The sequence below is a fragment of the Delphinapterus leucas genome, chromosome 1 (assembly GCF_059928025.1).
Source record: "Delphinapterus leucas isolate spDelLeu-1000000601 "Yukka" chromosome 1, BTC_Dleu_Yukka2, whole genome shotgun sequence".
Lineage (NCBI taxonomy): Eukaryota > Metazoa > Chordata > Mammalia > Artiodactyla > Monodontidae > Delphinapterus > Delphinapterus leucas.
The window spans coordinates 152,814,107-152,833,137 of NC_143129.1; the positions used below are offsets into that span (position 1 = coordinate 152,814,107).

The following is a 19,031-nucleotide window of genomic DNA, read 5'->3' on the forward strand; positions in this document are numbered from 1 at the left end:
GCGGTGGCTTCTCTTGCTGTGGAGCACCAGCTCTAGGCGCACAGGCTTCAGTAGTTTTGGCATGCAGGCTCAGTAGTTGTGGTGCATGGGCTTAGTTGCTCTGTGGCATGTGGGATCTTCCCGGACCAGGGCTCAAACCCGTGTCCCCTGCATTGGCAGGCGGATTCTTAACCACTGCACCACCAGGGAAGTCCCAATTTTTTTGAATTAAAGTAACTTAAGAGATGGCCAACGCAAGAGGAAACTCTAACCCTCCTTTCTATCTCCCTGAAAGCAGGAAATAAATCTCTCACGTGAAAGGTGCACTCCCTGCATTTGGAGGTAGAAGGACACTCTTATCTCCAGAGATAGGGAATTCAGGTCAACAAGCCTGTATAAACAAACCTTGTTACTTCCTCCCATTTACTACCCCAAGCCCAAACTGTTTAGATTCTTCGCTAATTGAACTCCCAAAACCTAGTTTCTTTGTCCTGTCAATGCTTCATAAATTGATTGTTTCTCTGTTTAAATATATAAAAGCTGTCTGCTTTGGCCACTTCTTAAGCCCCTTTCTATGAGTCCTCCTTGTGAACAACTAAATTTTCTTTTTTTTCCTGTTAAACTGTCTTGTGTCAATTTTATTATTAGTCCAGACACAAGAAATCAAGATGAGTAGAGGGGGAAATTTCCCCCTCCCCAACAAGAGTTTTGTGAAATTTTTGTTTCAGATGTGTATATCTATCTGTGTGGTAGGTATGTGGTATCCGGTTTGATGTAGAATGTTTTTGTTCACTGTGAGCTGGAGTCCGAAAGTTTGAAAGGCATTTTTAAATGTGCCATATTATGAGGTTCAACAGTTTAAATAACTGGACGTTTTGAGTTGTCCCTTCACTCAAAGTAGACATCCACTCATAGCGCGGGGCTCAGTCAGGCAGAGACTCAAAGTGATCTGAGTGAATGGTAAGGAACAGAGAAGCGCCCAGCCCTGCGTGAGGGGTGCGGTGATGTGGGGGTGTTTTTTTGTGTGTGTCTGTGTGTGCGCTACTCACCATCTTTACTGTTTTGAAAATCCCATAGTTCTCCTCCTCAGTGACCCACATGCAAATGAGAAGTATGCTGCTTTGTAAACCGACCTAGGAAAATGATTTGTTGTAAACTTAAATAACAGTGTTATAGAATTTGTAAGAAAGATTCTTACAAATTAATACACACAAAAAAGAGGAAAATATATTGTACCTAGCAGAAAAAGAAGTGACATATACACCTGCAATTCCTTTCACTGCAGAAATGACTTTGTCCAGATCTTGGGTGTGGGTAACATTGAATTCTACTCTGTGTGTTCCCTCCGTGGGGCAGTCAGGAGCTTTGGAAGGATGGATGGGCCTGGAGGTGCAAACTGCAAGCCGTTTAGCCAGCCAGTTGTTGACTTCCTGGGGAGCAGCGTCATAGGCTGCGTGAGGAGAGGAGATCCCGACTCTTTCATTAGCACTGAGGCTCGCTGGTTGCCTGAGACGCCACAAGAATCGAGAGAGGGTAGGCGGCGTGGAAACGGCAAGCCGGCCAGCCCCAGAATGCGGGAGCTTAAGCTGGCCAAAGGCCATTGCCCGCCGGGAATCAAGCACGAGCCCAGGGCCGCAGCAGCGCGGCACCGAGAGCCGCCGCTCTACGTGAACGAAAGAGCAGAGCGCACGCGCAAAGCCGCCCTGCCAGCGGAGCGGAGAGGCCCCCTCAGCCGGCCGGGTCTCGCCTCAAGCCCTCAACGATCCGCACTGCCCAGTCACCCGCGCCTTGTCACCCCGCCGGGCTTTCCCCGCCCCGTCTGTACGCTAGCTTATCGCGGCTGCGCACGCAGAGCCTGAGCGAGCGCCAGCGGGAAGGGGAAGAGGCGGGTAAGAAGGGCCTGCGTCCCGGGGGCGCCTATGACGGGATTGGGAATTTTCTCCTCGGCTCTCTCCGGCTCTCGGGATCCTTGAGGAGGAGAGTGCGAGGAGCCTCAGGAACCGGCTTCCTCCTGCCGTTCAGGCGTGCCTCTAATAATCGAAGTGTTTTCGCCCGGAACGTCGTCTAGTCCGGTCCCTTCCTGCCTCTCTTCTCCCCGCCCCCACTGGGGAATCCGAGGCCGAGTTCCGGCCCGTCTGTTGTCACCAGAAGTATTTGAGATGTCTTCCCCGCCGTTTAGGTAGCACCGCAATGTTTATCTGCCTTTAGTGTCGCAGCAGCTTAGGGGTAGCTCTCCAGGTCCAGCCCCCAAGTCAAGCACAAAGAGCCTCATTTTTTTTGACGCTTGCTAGTCCTGGGATTCTTTCTGACACGCTTTGCTGAATGAAGCAGCTTCCAGGTCCTCGCAGCAGTGACTTCGAGGCCACTAAACATAGGTCCTCTTTACTTCCTCTGGGCGTCTCCACCGTTTCCTAAATAATCTGCCTTTCAAGTTTGTGTCTCTTGGGGCACGTCCCTTACATCCGTATGCGATGTCCCTGAATTATGCTCTTTCCTTTTGGAAATAGGGTCATACCACGTACCGCCTTTTGGAATGAAGTACTCCAGTGGCAGTGGGATAGTATCAGCAGTTACTAAGAAGCGTAGTAGTAATAGAGTAGGATTTCTGTTGTTGGCTGCCAGAGTGGATGGATAATTCAGTAACTTTTTTGTAGCAGGAGGCAGCATTTTAGTTCAGTAGCTGTGCTTGATGCCCTGAAGTTGGGGGCAGAGGAGGTACCTTGTAATTAAACAAACCAGTTGGGTCCAAAATCTGCTGATAGGAAGAAATCTAAAACAGAAGAAAGCCTGACAGCCATGCCATGTTTAATAATATCTGCAGGTCAAATTTCTATGTAGAGACAAATACACTGTTTGCTTTTATATGCCAGTTAAATGTAATATGTTGACATTTATGTTGATGCTGATGTGAAGTTTTAGCAGCTACCTCAGAACTTTTCAATAAAATTTCTCAATTAGTTAATTCCTAGATAATCGTGATAATCAGCTTAGTTATTTTTACTTTAATAAGTTTGACTGAATGCTATAAATTTAGCCCCCCCTTTTCTTTAACATCCGGTCACACCATTTCTGTCAGTCTTATTACTAATTTTCCTTGATGCCTAAATACCTTAGTCATCTTAGATTTCCCCTGTGCTTCATCTCCATATCTCTTATATTACTGGATCTCATGGTTTCTTTATTCAAAAAGTAACTTGGATTTATCCCTTTGATTCTCATTGTTAAAGCTGGAAGGCTGTTTTCTAAGACTTTGCTACCTCTTAGTTCATCCCCTGAAAGCTCAAATAACAGTTCTGAAACATGACCATTGTCATGTTTATTCTCCATTAACCTGTAAAGGTTCATGTTAAGTTGCTATGCTTGGGTTTCAAAGCTCCTTCTCTATATGCACATGATATGATGGGAAAAACCCAGAATTTAGAGTAAGAAGACCTGGGTTTAAATACCAGGACTGTCATTATACTAACTCTGTGACCTTGGGAAACTGAGCTTCAGTTTCCTTCTCTTATTTCAAATAACAATATCTTTTTCTTCCAGCCTCTTAATTATTGTGAGAATTACAATTGGCATAATGTGTGGAAAAGTTATCAGAATTAAACAAAAACAACCTAAGCTATTATTATTATTTCTTTGTGCTCATTTATTTCACAAACATTTGAAAACAAGATATGTTAGATACTGGTGCTACAGCTATGAAAGATAGTCCCTAAGGAGTTGTCTTTCAGATAACTTTCAGAGTGTGTGTGTGTTTGTTGTGTCTGTGTGTCTGTGTAGGGAGTAGGGTGGTAAAATGTCTGACAAGGTAGAATGTGATAATATACTGTAAAATAGGTAAGGTTAGGGTGAGCACCAAACCCAGAGGAAAGAGGAACAGGGAAGATTTCCTGGAGAAAAGTAAGTTTGAACAGTCTTGATTTATAACAAAGATCCAGAAAGAAAAGGAGGGGGAAGGGTGCCATGAAAGAGCTGTGTTTAGAGAACTGCAAATTGTTAGGTTTTGTTGGAGTATTAAGTTCAAAGGATTATAGGAGGTAGGACTGCATAGGTAGAGGTGAAATTTGAAGGGCTTTGTGTGCTAAGGGAAGTGTACAAATTGAAGGATCTTAAGCAGACAGTTGGCCTGATCACAATTGTTTTTTGAAAGTTCATTTTGGCTGCTATGTGTGCTTCCTTACTGCAGTGTACAAAAATATCTTTATATCTTTGTGCCTTTCCTCATTTTCTTTACTCCACCCAAAAGGGTTTATGCCCTCTCCTCATATCTTAATACACTGTCACTCAGTGTCCAGTTCAGGTTCCATTTCTGCTGTGAAGTGCCATCTAATTATTTTAGGCCCCATTATTTATTCCCTTCTTTGAAACCCTGTTAGAAATAGTACCACACAATTTAGCCTTTATTTGTTCCATATGTGTTTTTATGTCCCTAAATAGATTGTAAGCTCCTTGAGGATAGGGAATGTTTCATACATGTATGAATAGAAAACATGTTAAACACAAAAATACACTGTTTGGTCTCTTTGGTTTTTTTTTTTTCAGGGACCAGATTATGGGCAACAGTCCTTTTAATTAATCTGTCATCATCATGGCTAATGAGGGCTGTGCCAAGGCTGGTGATAGTCCTTTTTCATCAGATAAACATGCTCAACTCATCTTGGCCCAGATCAATAAAATGAGAAATGGACAGCATTTCTGTGATGTGCAGCTGCAAGTTGGAAAGGAAACTTTCAAAGTTCATCGGCTGGTTTTGGCTGCCAGCAGTCCTTACTTTGCAGCTTTGTTCGCTGGAGGAATGAAAGAGTCCTCAAAAGATGTTGTACAGATTCTAGGAATTGAAGCTGGAATCTTTCAAATACTTCTAGATTTCATTTACACAGGTATGTTAAGTGAACTTGTAGCTTTGAGTGAAGAATGATGCAATCACTCACGTTCTGCTATGGGAATATAACTTGATCTAACATATAGAAAGTGATTTAACAATATGTTATTATGAGCCTTCAAAAAGTTCATATCGGGACTTGCCTGGTGGTCCAGTTGTTGTTAAGACTTCGCCTTCCACTGCAGGGGGCTCCGGTTCAGTCCCTGGTCGGGGAACTAAGATCCCTGAATGCTGCATGGCATGGCCAAAAAACTCAAAACAAAACAAAAAGTTAATATCTTTTGACCCAGTATTCCTTTTCTGGGAATCCTAAGGAATTAATTAGTGATATAGGCAAATATTTACATTTATTGTAACATTATTTATAATAGTATATAATGGAATACAGTTTGATTGTCCCTCAGTAGGTTATATGGTTAAATAAATTATGGTACATGTATATATAATGGAATAATTTTTAGTTCTTACAAATTATATTTGTATATATGTACACACACACATATACATTCTCATGGAAGAATGTTTGCAATATATTAAGTGAAAAAAATCTGGATATAAGTATCACCACAATTTTGTAAAAAAAAAAATTCATTTGTGTATTTGTGCACAGGAAGAGACTAGAATATTTATAAGCGTTTATCTCTAAATGATGGAATATGGAAGATTCTTATTTTTCCTTTTTTTGTTTTTTCCTCAATATGTCTATAATCAGCATGTATTAATTTAAACAAACTTTTATTTTTAAAATGTTTTTGAAGAGTTTTAATGACATTATAAAATGTACACAAAAACCATAGTGTAAAATGTCTTATATGTAATATAAATATACATGGAAAAAAGATTTGAAAGAGATACACTAAAGTATTAATGTTAATATAGGGATTTCCTGGTGGTCCTGTCTTTAGGACTCCACACTTCCCGCAAGTCGTGCAGGGGGCCAAAAAAAAAAAAGTGTATGTCTGTGTATGGGAAAATGTGATTTTCATTTTTGTGCTTTTCTGCCTTAAAGTTATTTTGTTTTAGTTTTTTTTAAAGATTTAATTTTTTATTTATTTTTAGCTGCATTCGGTCTTCGTTGCTGTGCGCGGGCTTTCTCTAGTTGTGGGGAGCAGGAGCTACTCTTCGTTGTGGTGCGCGGGCTTCTCATTGTGGTGGCTTCTCTTGTTGCGGAGCACGGGCTCCAGGCGCGTGGGCTCCAGGCGCGTGGGCTTCAGTAGTCGTGGCTCGCGGGCTCTAGAGAGCAGGCTCAGTAGCTGTGGCGCACAGGCTTAGTTGCTCCACGTCATGTGGGATCTTCCCGGACCAGGGATCGAACCCATGTCCCCTGCATTGTTGACAGGCGGATTCTTAATCACTGCGCCACCAGGGAAGTCCCTAAAGTTTTTTTCTGTAGTGAATATATATTACTCTTATAATCAGGAAAAAATGTTTGAAAACAAAGACTATGTTTGTTTACACTCTAGTTTTGAGAATATACCTTGCTCTCCTTAAAGGACTACTTGGTGGGATATGGCCTGATAAAGTATTGTTTACTTAAAGCATGTTATTTAAACCTGGAAAATGACGAAACCAGGGCTCTAACCCGTGTCCCCTGTATTGGCAAGTGGATTCTCAACCACTGCACCACCACTGAAGTCCCAAGGTGATTTCTTTTCTTTGTGTAGTTTCATATTCCTTTTTGGAAATTTTAAGAAAATAGCTTTTAATTTGCGATTGTAAAAATTATTATCACGTTAAAAAAATAAATTAAAAAAATAAAAATGATTATCTTTTATCTGCTGAAAGCAGTGCAGCTCTGCCTATTGACTAGTGTACAGATTAACAATGAGGGGTTCTTGACCTCACTTTTCTAAGTGACTTATGTGAGCTGATTAAACTATTTCATAAATGCCCCTGCTTCTCTTATTTGCAAAGTATAAATTAATACAGATTAATCCAATGCAATTAGTGTCAAACAACATAAAAACAGAAGAAGTTCCACAAGTTGCTTATTCTGCCTCTGCTGTCTGATGGTAGCAACAAGAGATATCTAGTGAAAGAGAATGTTCATGGCATCATCTCCATATTGCTGATGATTAGCACTTCCATCAAAGGAATAAAAAGTGGTAAAACCTAGAGAAATAAAAGCTACTGAGCATATCTGGGGGATAATAATGTTGTAGAATATTGACATTTAAGGTAAAATTGGTTAACAGTAAAGAACAGCATTTGGCCGCTAGTAAAAGATATAAAACAACAAGACAGGAGTTTATTTTTCCAACAAAAATGAATCCATAGAAGCCATCCCAAGGCTGGTATGGTGGCTTCTTGATGTCATTACTAGCCCGTTATTCTTCCAACATTTTGTTCCACCATCTATAGCTTGTAGCTTCTAATCTCATGATCAGTGAACTTTAGCCAGTGGAAGGCAGAAGAGGAAAAGGTAAAAGGACCTGCCGGCTGAGTCTATCCCTTTTTAAGCTTTTCTGGTAGCCCTCCGCAATAACTGCTACCTGTATCAAGTTGGCCAAACTCAGTCAAAACTTCACCCCCAGGGCTTCCCTGGTGGCGCAGTGGTTAAGAGTCCGCCTGCTGATGCAGGGGACACGGGTTCGTGCCCCGGTCCGGGAAGATCCCACATGCCACAGAGCGGCTGGGCCCGTGAGCCATGGCCGCTGAGCCTGCGCGTCCGGAGCCTATTGGGAGAGGCCACAACAGTGAGATGCCCACGTACCGCAAAAAAAAAAAATTCACCCCCAACTGCAAGGGAGGATGAGAAATTTAATTTTCAGCAGGACACAACTGCCACTCGCAACAAAATCAAGGGTTCTGTTAGTACGGATTAAATGAAAATGAATATTGCGTATTTATTGGACAGGGAACTTTGTAATCTTTGATACAATTAGTTCTTTGAAAATATGATCTTTGATTTTCATTGTAATAGCATTTCCTTTTTTGGGATGGGGCAGCAAAACCTGTTATTCTATTAATCTCTCCTCTGGACATTTTTTTTAAATTAATTAATTAATTATGGCTGTGTTGGGTCTTCTTTGCTGGCACAGGCTGTTCTCTAGTTGCGGTGAGCGGGGGCCACTCTTCACCACGGTACACAGGCTTCTCACTGCGGTGGCTTCTCTTGTTGTGGAGCACGGGCTCTAGGCGTGCGGGCTTCAGTAGCTGTGGCACGTGGGCTCAGTAGTTGTGGCTTGTGGGCTCTAGAGCACGGGCTCAGTAGTTGTGGCGCATGGGTTTAGTTGCTCCGTGGCATGTGGGATCTTCCCGGACCAGGGCTCGAGCCTGTGTCCCCTGCATTGGCAGGCAGATTCCCAACCACTGCGCCACCAGGGAAGTCCTCCTCTGGACATTCTTTATTAACCGATCACAATTCTAATAGGTCTTAACAGATTCTTCTCACCATAGATTTTTACGCACTTCACTTAAAATCAAATGACCTGGGTTTGTGATCTAGCTCTGCCACTAACTAGCTGTGTGATACAAAGCATTTCATTTAACTTTAGTCAATTATTCATTCATTCTTTCAATATATATGTGAATATATTTTTTGAGCTAGGCACTGGGGATATGATAGTAAACAAGACAGGTGTGGCCTGTGCCTTTACAGAGTTTTATAGGTAATGTAAAGTAGGTACTTAAAAAATAGAAATGAGCTTGTGAGAGCCTCATTCTCCTTATTCACAAACTGGGGATAGTAGCACTTTTTAATTCATGTGAAGGTTAGATGAGATAAATTTTAATAAATGTAAAAATACTTTTGTTTTTAAACCCTCAGAAAGTATATTTAGATTTCATAAGGTGAAGGTCATACTGCTGGGGTAGAACTAGAATTTTATTTTATCTATTTATTTTTAACATCTTTTTTGGAGTATAATTGCTTTACAGTGTTGTGTTAGTTTCTGCTGTATAACAAAGTGAATCAGCTATATGTATACATATATCCCCATATCCCCTCCGTCTTGCGTCTCCCTCCCACCCTCCCTATCCCACCCCTCTAGGTGGTCACAAAGCCCTGAGCTTATCTCCCCGTGAGATGCAGTTGCTTCCCACCAGCTATCTATTTTACATTTGGTAGTGTATATATGTCAATGCTACTCTCTCACTTTGTCCCAGTTTACCCTTCCCTCTCCCCGTGTCCTCAAGAGTCCATTCTCTACATCTGCATCTTTATTCCTGTCCTGCCCCTAGGTTCATTAGAACCTTTTTTTTTTTTTTTTTAGATTCCATATATATGTATTAGCATATGGTATTTGTTTTTCTCTTTCTGACTTACTTCACTCTGTATGACAGACTCTAGGTCCATCCACCTCACTACAAATAACTCAATTTCGTTTCTTTTTATGGCTGAGTAATATTCCATTGTATATATGTGCCACATCTTCTTTATCCATTCATCTGTCAGTGGACACTTAGGTTGCTTCCATGTCCTGGCTATTGTAACTAGTGCTGCAATGAACATTGTGATACATATCTCTTTTTGAATTATGGCTTTCTCAGGGTATATGCCCAGTAGTGGGATTGCTGGGTCATATGGTAGTTCTGTTTTTAGTTTTATAAGGAACCTCCATACTGTTCTCCATAGTGGCTGTATCAATTTACATTCTCACCAACAGTGCAAGAGGGTTCCCTTTTCCCCACACCCTCTCCAGCATTTATTGTTTGTAGATTTTTGATGATGGCCATTCTGACCAGTGTGAGGTGATACCTCACTGTGGTTTTGATTTGCATTTCTCTAATGATTAGTGATGTTGAGCATCCTTTCATGTGTTTGTTGGCAATCTGTATAACTTCTCTGGAGAAATGTCTGTTTAGGTCTTCCGCCCATTTTTGGATTGGGTTGTTTTTTTTTGATATTGAGCTCCATGAGCTGCTTGTATATTTTGGAGATTAATCGTTTGTCAATTGCTTCGCTTGCAAATATTTTCTCCCATTCTGACGGTTGCCTTTTTGTCTTGTGTCGGGTTTCCTTTGCTGTGTGAAAGCTTTTAAGATTCATTAGGTCCCATTTGTTTATTTTTGTTTTTATTTCCATTTCTCTAGAAGGTGGATCAAAAAGGATCTTGCTGTGATTTATGTCATAGAGTGTTCTGCCTATGTTTTCCTCTAAGAGTTATATAGTGTCTGGCCTTACATTTAAGTCTTTAATCCATTTTGAGTTTATTTTTGTGTATGGTGTTAGGAAATGTTCTAATTTCATTCTTTTACATGTAGCTTACTGTTTTTTTATTTTTTAATTTTATTGAAGTATAGTTGATTTACAATGTTGTATTAATTTCTGCCATACAGCAGATATTGATACTTCCCTGTGCTATACAGTAGGACCTTGTTTTTCCATTCTGTATATAATAGTTTGCATCTGCTAATCCCGAACTCCCAACCCATCCCTCCCCCACCCCCCACCCCCTTGGTAACCACAAAACTGTTCTCTATGTCTGTGAGTCTGTTTCTGTTTTGTAGGTAAGTTCATTTGTGTCATATTTTAGATTTCACACATAAGTGATATCATATGGTATGTCTTTCTCTTTCTGACTGAGTATGATAATCTGTAGGTCCATCCATGTTGCTGCAAATGAAATTTTTAAATTCTTTTTTATTTTTATTTATTTATCTATTTATTTTTGGCCTCGAGGCATGAGGGATATTAGTTCCACAACCAGGGATCGAACCTGTGCTCCTTGCAGTGGAAGCACAGAGTCTTAACCACTGGACTGCCAGGGAAGTCCCTGTTTCTTTTTTTTTTTTTATGATGAGTAGTATTCCATTGTATATATATCCATTCATCTGTCAGTGGACATTTAGGTTGTTTTCAGGTCTTGGCTATTGTGAATAGTGCTGCCATGAACAAAGGGGTACTTGTATCTTTTTGAATTATAGGTTTGTCCCAATATATGCCCAGGAGTGGAATTGCTGGATCATATGGCAACTCTATTTTTAGTTTTTTGAGGAACCTGCATACTGTTTTCCATAGTGGCTGCACCAACTTATATTCCCATCAACAGCGTAGGAAGGTTCCTTTTCCTCCACACTCTCTCCAACCTTTGTTATTTGCGGAATTGTTTATGATGGCCATTCAGACTGGTATGAGGTGGTACCTCACTGTAGTTTTGATTTGCATTTCTCTAATAATTAGCAATGTTGAGCATCTTTTCATGTGCCTGATGGCTATCTGTATGTCTTCTTTGCAGAAATGTCTATTTAGGTCTTCTGCCAATTTTTCAATTGGGTTGTTAGTTTTTTTGTTGCTGTAAAAGTGCTTTTAATAATCTGTAAAGCCTTATTAAGCTGTAGGGCATTCTTTTTAGTACTTTCAAGTAACTCTTGGTTTCATCCAGTAGCAGTCATTCAGTTACCTTCCATCACAACCCATGATCTTATCTTCTCCAAATTTGTAGTGAATTCTCATTTCATTCAATTAAGTCTTATCGCAGTTTTCTCTGCAGCCACTACCATTTATTCCCATGGTGGATTCCATTTCCTATACTTTTCAAAAAACCCCTGTTTGCATTCATCAAGCAATAGTCTTCCTCTCACCATAATGTCTTTGGCCATTCATTCATATATAATAATTTTTTTGAGCACCTAGTGTGTGCTAGGCATTGGGAATACAGAAAGAACAAGCCTTGCCCCAACAGAGTTTATAAATCTATTTGGGAATACAAACTTTAGACACATAGTTTAGTTGAATGTTTTAAAGGGATAAAGGGAAAGTTTAAGATTGAATGGAGAGTTTATCCTTATTAGGTAGAATTACAGTGGTTTTTTTCCCTTCTAAATATAATTGAGTATTTGATGTCTTCCCAAAGTCATTATAAACATTATAAACATATATGAAAGTGGGGACTTCCCTGGTGGCATGGTGGTTAAGAATCCACCTGCCAATGCAGGGGACACAGGTTCGAGCCCTGGTCCGGGAAGATTCCACATGCCGCGGAGCAACTAAGCCAGTGCACCACAACTGCTGAGCCTGTGCTCTAGAGCCTGCGAGCCACAACTACTGAGCCCGCGTGCTGCAACTACTAAAGCTTGCGCGCCTAGATCCTATGCTCCACAGCAAGAAAAGCCACCACAATGAGAAGCCTGCGCACTGCCACAGAGAGTAGCCCCTGCTCAGTACAACTAGAAAGCCCGCGCACAGCATCGAAGACCCAGTGCAGCCAAAAATAAATAATTAATTAATTAAAAAATAATAATAATAAGGGGAAAAAACCCTATTATATGGGGTTGTAGTGAGGGTTAAGTGAATGTATAAAGCAATTAATGCTGTGCCTGGTTCATTGTTAAGTGTTACATGAATGTGGGGTAGGTACCATTATCATTTAAGTTCTGCACCTTTCTACAAGTTCTTTGTTGCCTTTATACTTAGTATCTACCCGGCAAAGCCTAAGCTATCAGTGGAATCAAGTATTGAATATAATGGTCTTTGAATATAAGTCAAATGTTTATTTTATTTTATTGGTTATTTTGTCTCCTTACTTCCCTAGGTATAGTGAACATAGGAGTGAATAATGTCCAAGAGCTGATTGTTGCAGCAGACATGCTACAGTTGACTGAAGTTGTTAATCTTTGCTGTGAATTTCTGAAAGGACAAATTGATCCACTGAACTGCATTGGGATCTTTCAGTTCTCTGAGCAGATTGCCTGCCATGATCTTTTGGAATTTACAGAAAACTACATTCATGTCCATTTCTTGGAGGTTCATAGTGGGGAAGAGTTCCTGGCACTTACAAAAGATCAGTTGATCAAAATTTTGCGAAGTGAAGAGCTTAGCATCGAGGATGAATACCAGGTCTTCTTAGCTGCAATGCAGTGGATTCTGAAAGATCTCGGAAAGAGAAGAAAACATGTGGTGGAAGTGCTAGACCCAATTCGATTCCCTTTATTACCTCCTCAGAGGCTTTTAAAGTATATAGAAGGTAATTTTTTTGTTTCATGTTAAGTTAGTCAGTTAATTATCCAGTGACCTTTCCTCTGTTTGAAACGTGATAGTGTTTTAATTTTTCAGTTCAATAAGCAGACATTTATTGAATGATTATTATATGCAAGATACAACTTCTGTGTTTTGTGGGTAGATAGTAGTATTTCAGTATTTCTTTTTTTCTTTCTTTCTTTCTTTTTTTTTTTAAGTTTTTGGCCACGCCACGCATCATGTGGGATCTTAGTTCCCCAACCAGGGATCGAACCTGCGCTCCCTGCATTGAGCGTGGACTCTTAACCACTGCACCTTCAGGGAAGTCCCAGTACTTCAGTATTTCTACCCCTTATTTTAATCAAATCTTTAAATACTTTCTTGAGATTAAGTACCAAGGGAGATAAAATTACTGACAGAGTTAAAATACTAGTGCTATTTTTGGCAGTACTAATTATTTTAGTGTAAGATTTCTTCTTGCCACTGAAAAATTCACCAAAACCCAGCATTTGAGGAAAACATATATGCTAAACACAAAACCAAAACTCAATAAATATTGTAACTCCTCTCATTATAAAATGAATTGTATATTGATATAATATAGCTTCTGTGTAGCCTTTGAATATATTTAGGTTCTAAACTTTGAAAATACTTTTCACCATAGTATAAAATAAATTTTATCTTTATATTGGAAAAATTATAACTAAATTTACTTTTAAAAACTACTTTGGACCTGGTTTCAAGATTTGAAGGTTTTACTCTTGTCATGCACTGAAGATTTAGGATGTGACTGAATTACAAATATTTTATTATGAATTAAATACAATATTAGCATTAAAGTTGTAATTCTGTGAACGAATTATATTTAATGTGGATTTTTAGTTTTTTCCCATTCTTAACAGTGTTAACAGAATTTTGTAGGTTTTTCTGAGTGATATCTTGTATTAATGTATATGCAGTTAATTCTCATTATTCATATATATTCAGTTCTCATTATTCACGGTAGTTATCCTCTATAAATTTGCCAAGAACACTGAATTGGCAAATATTGAGCCATTGTTCCTAGGGAAATACAGGGTAAGTTCTTACAAGCCTCTGGTTACAACATTTTTGTCTTACAACATTTTTGTCAGCTGATCAATACATAACTTTGTTTTATGTGTGTGTCTGTCAGAACTACCTCATTTAATATTATATGTTGTTGATCCATTATCTCTGTAAGGCACATCACAGCCTTCTTGCACTTACAAACACTAGACAGCACTTTAGCAGTATGCTTGGGGGCTATTTTAAACAGTGAAAAAACCAGCAAAAAACACACAAATGTGAAAACCATGACACTAAATAGAGTGTGAAGAGGACACTTGTTTATAGTGAGAGCTGAAGCAAGAAGGCAGAATGTCACCTCTTTCAGTCTCACCTGGGAACGTGCATGTTAGGTGATTCAAATTTTTTGCCACTCTGTGGCATGTCTGTGAACTACGAGGAAAGTGCTGTGAATGTTGATTTGGGTTACAAATCCATTTTAGTGAGTAGATGTAGTCACAAGTAAGGAATCCACAAAAAATGAAGACTGACTGTATTTAAATGGTAAAACAAGAAGAGAGGAATTATCCAGACACATTTTTGCATGTATCATGTGAGAATTTAGGAGTGGAACAAAGGCTTTCATGGTTGAGTTGGCTTTTCCCAAGTGCTGCAGATACAGAGTGCTTAAGGAAAGTTCCTCTGCTAGGAGCAAAGGAAAGTTCCCTAGAATTGGGACATGTCTTCCTACAGCTTTTTAGTGTTGTAATACAGTGTTTAAGACTTGCACTGCCCAATAGTTATCACCTAAAGATATTTTACTGGAGTAAAATTGCAGGGAGGCAAGGGAGAAATAAATGGAGGATTTTTTTTAAAGTTAACCTTAATATGTTTCACTATTTTTGAAACTTTATCTCTTTGATCATATTGGAGAAAAGATGGACAATTTATACAGAAAAATAATGAGAGTCTACCACAAAATTCAGTGAAGGAGCAAGAGACTTAATTGAAATGGTTAAATTATGTTATGTGAAATGTGTAGATTTTCCCCCGGTGTATATTTTTTATATTTACCACAGGAATAATTCAGGCAATTTAATATTATTAGTATATGATAACATATATTTTTCTTGCATTTTAGAGAATGATTTTACTTTTCAAAAATGGTACATACTCTTATAAAAAGTTTAGGTAATAAAGTATAAAAAAAACAACAAATCACCCAAGTCCATCACCCAGAAATAGCCAGTTATAATTAACATTCATTAAACATCATTCTAGATGTCTCTGTGTAGGAGGATGGATGATAGGTGGGTGTATGGTTGCATGGATGGATAGAAAAAAAAATTTATAAGAATAAGAATCATTCTATCATACTATTTATACTACAAAAATGTATTTAAATCTCACTAAAAATCAACAAAGAAGAAACTAAAGTAATAACTAATTTCAGATAAATGTTTCTTTATCCCAAGAAATATTCATTCTAAAAAGTTTTTGTAGAGTTAAAAACAAAAGATGAAAATCATTAAAAGGGGAAACCATAGTTTCATTTTGTGTTTCAATTTTAAAGTTTAGACTCTCTGCTAAGAAAAATGAGGTAATTAGCATTGTTATTTTTCTCCCTACCCCCCTCAAGGTTTACACAGCCTTTACATAGATTTTTTTCAATCATGATTCCCCTAGCTCTGTGCTTTTGCTCTGTATTTAAGTGGATTTAATGCTCTCTACCAGTTTTTTTAACGATAGTCTTTTTAGTCCTGACCTTTTTTTTTTTTGGCAGCGCAGCAGGGCTTGTGGGATCTTAGTTCCTCGACCAGAGATTGAACCCAGGCCACAGCAGTGAAAGCACCGAGTCCTAACCACTGGTCCGCCAAGGAATTCCCTGAGGTTTCTTTTTTTTTGCAGTACGCGGGCCTCTCACTGTTGTGGCCTCTCCCAATAGGCTCCGGACGCGCAGGCTCAGCGGCCATGGCTCACGGGCCCAGCCGCTCCGCGGCATGTGGGATCTTCCCGGACCAGGGCACGAACCCGTGTCCCCTGCATCGGCAGGTGGACTGTCAACCACTGCGCCACCAGGGAAGCCCTGAGCTTTCTTTTTTGATTCATCATTTGGTCGGTTGGATTTCATCACTAAGTATTTTTTTCAAGGAAGGCTCATGGTAACTGTTATTTCCTGATTTTTTTTTTCTCACATCTGAGAAGTTCTGCCTGTTGCTTTTTAATTTAACAGAAATTTGGGTGGGCATAATATTATTAATTTATGATGATTCCCCCAGCCCACCCCAAGTTTGTAAGGCATGGTTTTCTTTTTTTTTTTTTTTATGACTTGCTGTTTCTGCTTGGATGCCTAAAGAATTATCTTTTTTTGCGTTACGCGGGCCTCTCACTGATGTGGCCTCTCCCGTTGCGGAGCACAGGCTCCGGACGCGCAGGCTCAGCGGCCATGGCTCACGGGCCCAGCCGCTCCATGGCATGTGGGATCTTCCCGGACCGGGGCACGAACCCGTGTCCCCTACATCGGCAGGCGGACTCTCAACCACTTCGCCACCAGGGAAGCCCCATTATTCTTGATTTGTGTTAAAGTTTGCCATTTTTCCTTAGACTATATCAAATACCCTTTCTTTTTTTTTTTGGCCGAGCCTTGCGGCTTGCGGGATCCTAGCTCCCCAACCAGGGATCAAAGCCACGTCCCCACACAGTGGAGTCCCAACCACTGGACTGGCAGGGACGTCCCCGCCCTTTCCTTTTAAAGGTTCAATTTTAATTTCATTTTGGGAAATTTTTCCTGTATGAAATTCCTGAACACCTTTAATGTTTCATTTGGTAGTCTTCATCCTTTCACTGGAACTTTTTTGTCTTTCATATTTATCATCTTCTAATGTTAAAATATTTTGTCTTTTGCTCTATATTCACAGTTTTCTCAAGTCTTTACTCCAAATCGCTAATTTGATTTTTCTCTGATGAGTTTCTTGTTTCCAATTTATTAACTCTGCACTACTGTCATTTCAGTTCTCACTTTGTTTCCTCAGCAATGCGTCTCATTTTATTTTATTATTATTTTTTAATTTTTGGCTGCATTGGGTCTTTGTTGCTGCACATGGGCTTTCTCTAGTTGCGGCGAGCAGGGGCTGCTCTTTGTTGTGGTGCATGGGCTTCTCATTGTGGTGGCTTCTCTTGTGGAGCACGGGCTCTAGGCACTCGGGCTTCAGTAGTTGTGGCACGCGGGCTCAGTAGTTGTAGCTTGCAGGCTCTAGAGTGCAAGCTCAGTAGTTGTGGTGCACGGGCTTTGTTGCTCTGCGGCATGTGGGATATTCCCGAACCAGGCCTCGAACCCGTGTCCCCTACATTGACAAGCGATTCTTAACCACTGCGCCACCAGGGAAGCTCACGATGCGTCTCATTTTGCCTTTGAGTTCTTTTTTTTATATGGGATCTGTATTCTTAAATAATTCTATCCTGTGTATGGGGAGTCTGTTTCTGTTTGTGGCTAATGTTTTCTTCCAGACTGAATTCTTCAGTCTCTTTCTCTTCTTTTTCCTGGGGTATATTTACATAGCTGTATTGCTTTTTCATGATATATTGCTCATTCTTAACTTGGGCAACTCTGTTCAAACCTGCTTGCTCTGATAATTCTCTTTGACACCCTTTCTACCTTAGTGTAACTACTTTGTTTCTCCCATGTAAAATTTGAGGGCTCTGTGTTGTGCTCTCACCACTTCTTTCTAGCCTGAGGCATAAGGTAGTGAAAGAATAGAGATCTGCTAAGGCTGAGGTCCTTGCTTGGGGGCCTGGGCTCTGAGGTCTCTCTTGTAAGATCCTACTACTGTATTGATCTGTTTTCAAGACCTACTTATCCCAGCCAAGGATGTGTCTCACTACTGTGGATTTTGGCTACCACTAAGCTCTGTTAAATGGCAAACCCTGGTGATCCTCCCTATCTTTACTGATGGGCCTGTAAAGGATTTTTCTTTTAATGGTTTTGTTCTTTGACTTCTCAGTTCTGCTTTTTATCTGCTATTTGCCCTTTCTCCAGATTCTTACGTTACTAGTGAGACTTCTCAATATTTTGTTAGTTGACCTTTTTTCTCCTCAATATTGTTTTTTGGACATACAGACAAGGATTAGAGACAGTTCCTTACTGGCATATGTGGTGCTTTTGTGCAAATTAGAAGATAGTGCCCTTTCACGGAGGCCAGTTCTTATAGCTTGCCAAGTGGGACACAGGTTGGCTTTCATTCACAATTCATCTTTTCAGCTAAGCACCCTTGAGCAGAATAACCTACCCAATCATGCTCAAAGTCTTTAGGAAATGGACCTCATCCGACCAGAATCTTCTGTTTCTTGCTTTGACTATCATTTTCAAAGTGTATGACATAATTTTATATCCTTTTGTTAGCAGGTTGTAAGTATAGAATTTTGGGCAATTTTATTTTTTCATTTTGTTAGATAATTGTGCTCCTGTTTTACTTGGCATCTTTGTTTAGAGATCCTCATACATGTGTTTTCAAATTGGATCTAATGAAGCATGTTTTTTAAAACAATCTTTGATTTAAGGAAAGTATATATTCTTTAGTAGCAGTGAGAAAAATAATACTTGGTATTGTTGGAAACATACTCCATTATTTGATGATGAGTTTTCATTTTTTGATTGTTAAATGTATTTTATTTTCATGGCAACATGTCTTTTCAATATTATTTAAAAATTGATTAAAACATTATCTTTTTCAACATTGCTTTAGGAATATCCGATTTTAATCTTCGTGTTGCATTGCAAACACTTTTGAAAGAGTACTGTGAGGTGTGCAAATCTCCCAAAGAGAACAAATTTTCTAGTTTTCTGCAGACATCTAAGGTTCGACCTCGGAAGAAAGCAAGAAAGTACCTGTATGCAGTAGGTGAGAACCTTTTAAAAAGTAATAGAAATTATTTTCAGGATAAAAACCTTTTAAGTTTTTGTTGTTATTATACATGTCAGAGTGTGCAGGTATGTCAGATAGGCATACTTAATTTCACATACAGGCTACAGATTTAGAAATTGTATTTATATAGTACAGTGGACACATCTAAGAATAAATAGCTATTTATTTGACATCTGTTATTCTGTGATTTAAATCTTTGGGTTCTTATATACCCAATTATTATCAAATAACTGCCTAAGATATACTGCTTTAAAAATTAAATATTTGAATTCTTGTGAGAAATAGGAAAATAAATCTCACACATTTTAACTATTCACAGCGTCTTAGA

At 39.5% G+C, this 19,031-nt stretch overlaps 1 protein-coding gene across 4 annotated transcripts in view; it reads left to right on the top strand.

The window, feature by feature from the left end:
• Nucleotides 1-1,760: 1,760 nt before the first annotated feature.
• KLHL27 (kelch like family member 27) overlaps nucleotides 1,761-19,031 on the top strand; it is a 41,935-nt gene continuing 24,664 nt past the window's right edge. For 2 of the 4 annotated variants that reach the window (XM_089923396.1, XM_022575591.3), the window contains exons 1-4: nucleotides 1,761-1,868; nucleotides 4,516-4,853; nucleotides 12,331-12,762; nucleotides 18,524-18,679. In XM_089923396.1, the coding sequence (XP_089779522.1) occupies nucleotides 4,562-4,853; nucleotides 12,331-12,762; nucleotides 18,524-18,679 (880 nt within the window). In that variant the 5' untranslated portion in view covers nucleotides 1,761-1,868; nucleotides 4,516-4,561. Of the gene's footprint in view, nucleotides 1,869-2,043; nucleotides 2,159-4,515; nucleotides 4,854-12,330; nucleotides 12,763-18,523; nucleotides 18,680-19,031 lie in introns of those variants that run through there. The other 2 variants (XM_022575590.3, XM_089923399.1) reach the window with 2 other exon arrangements.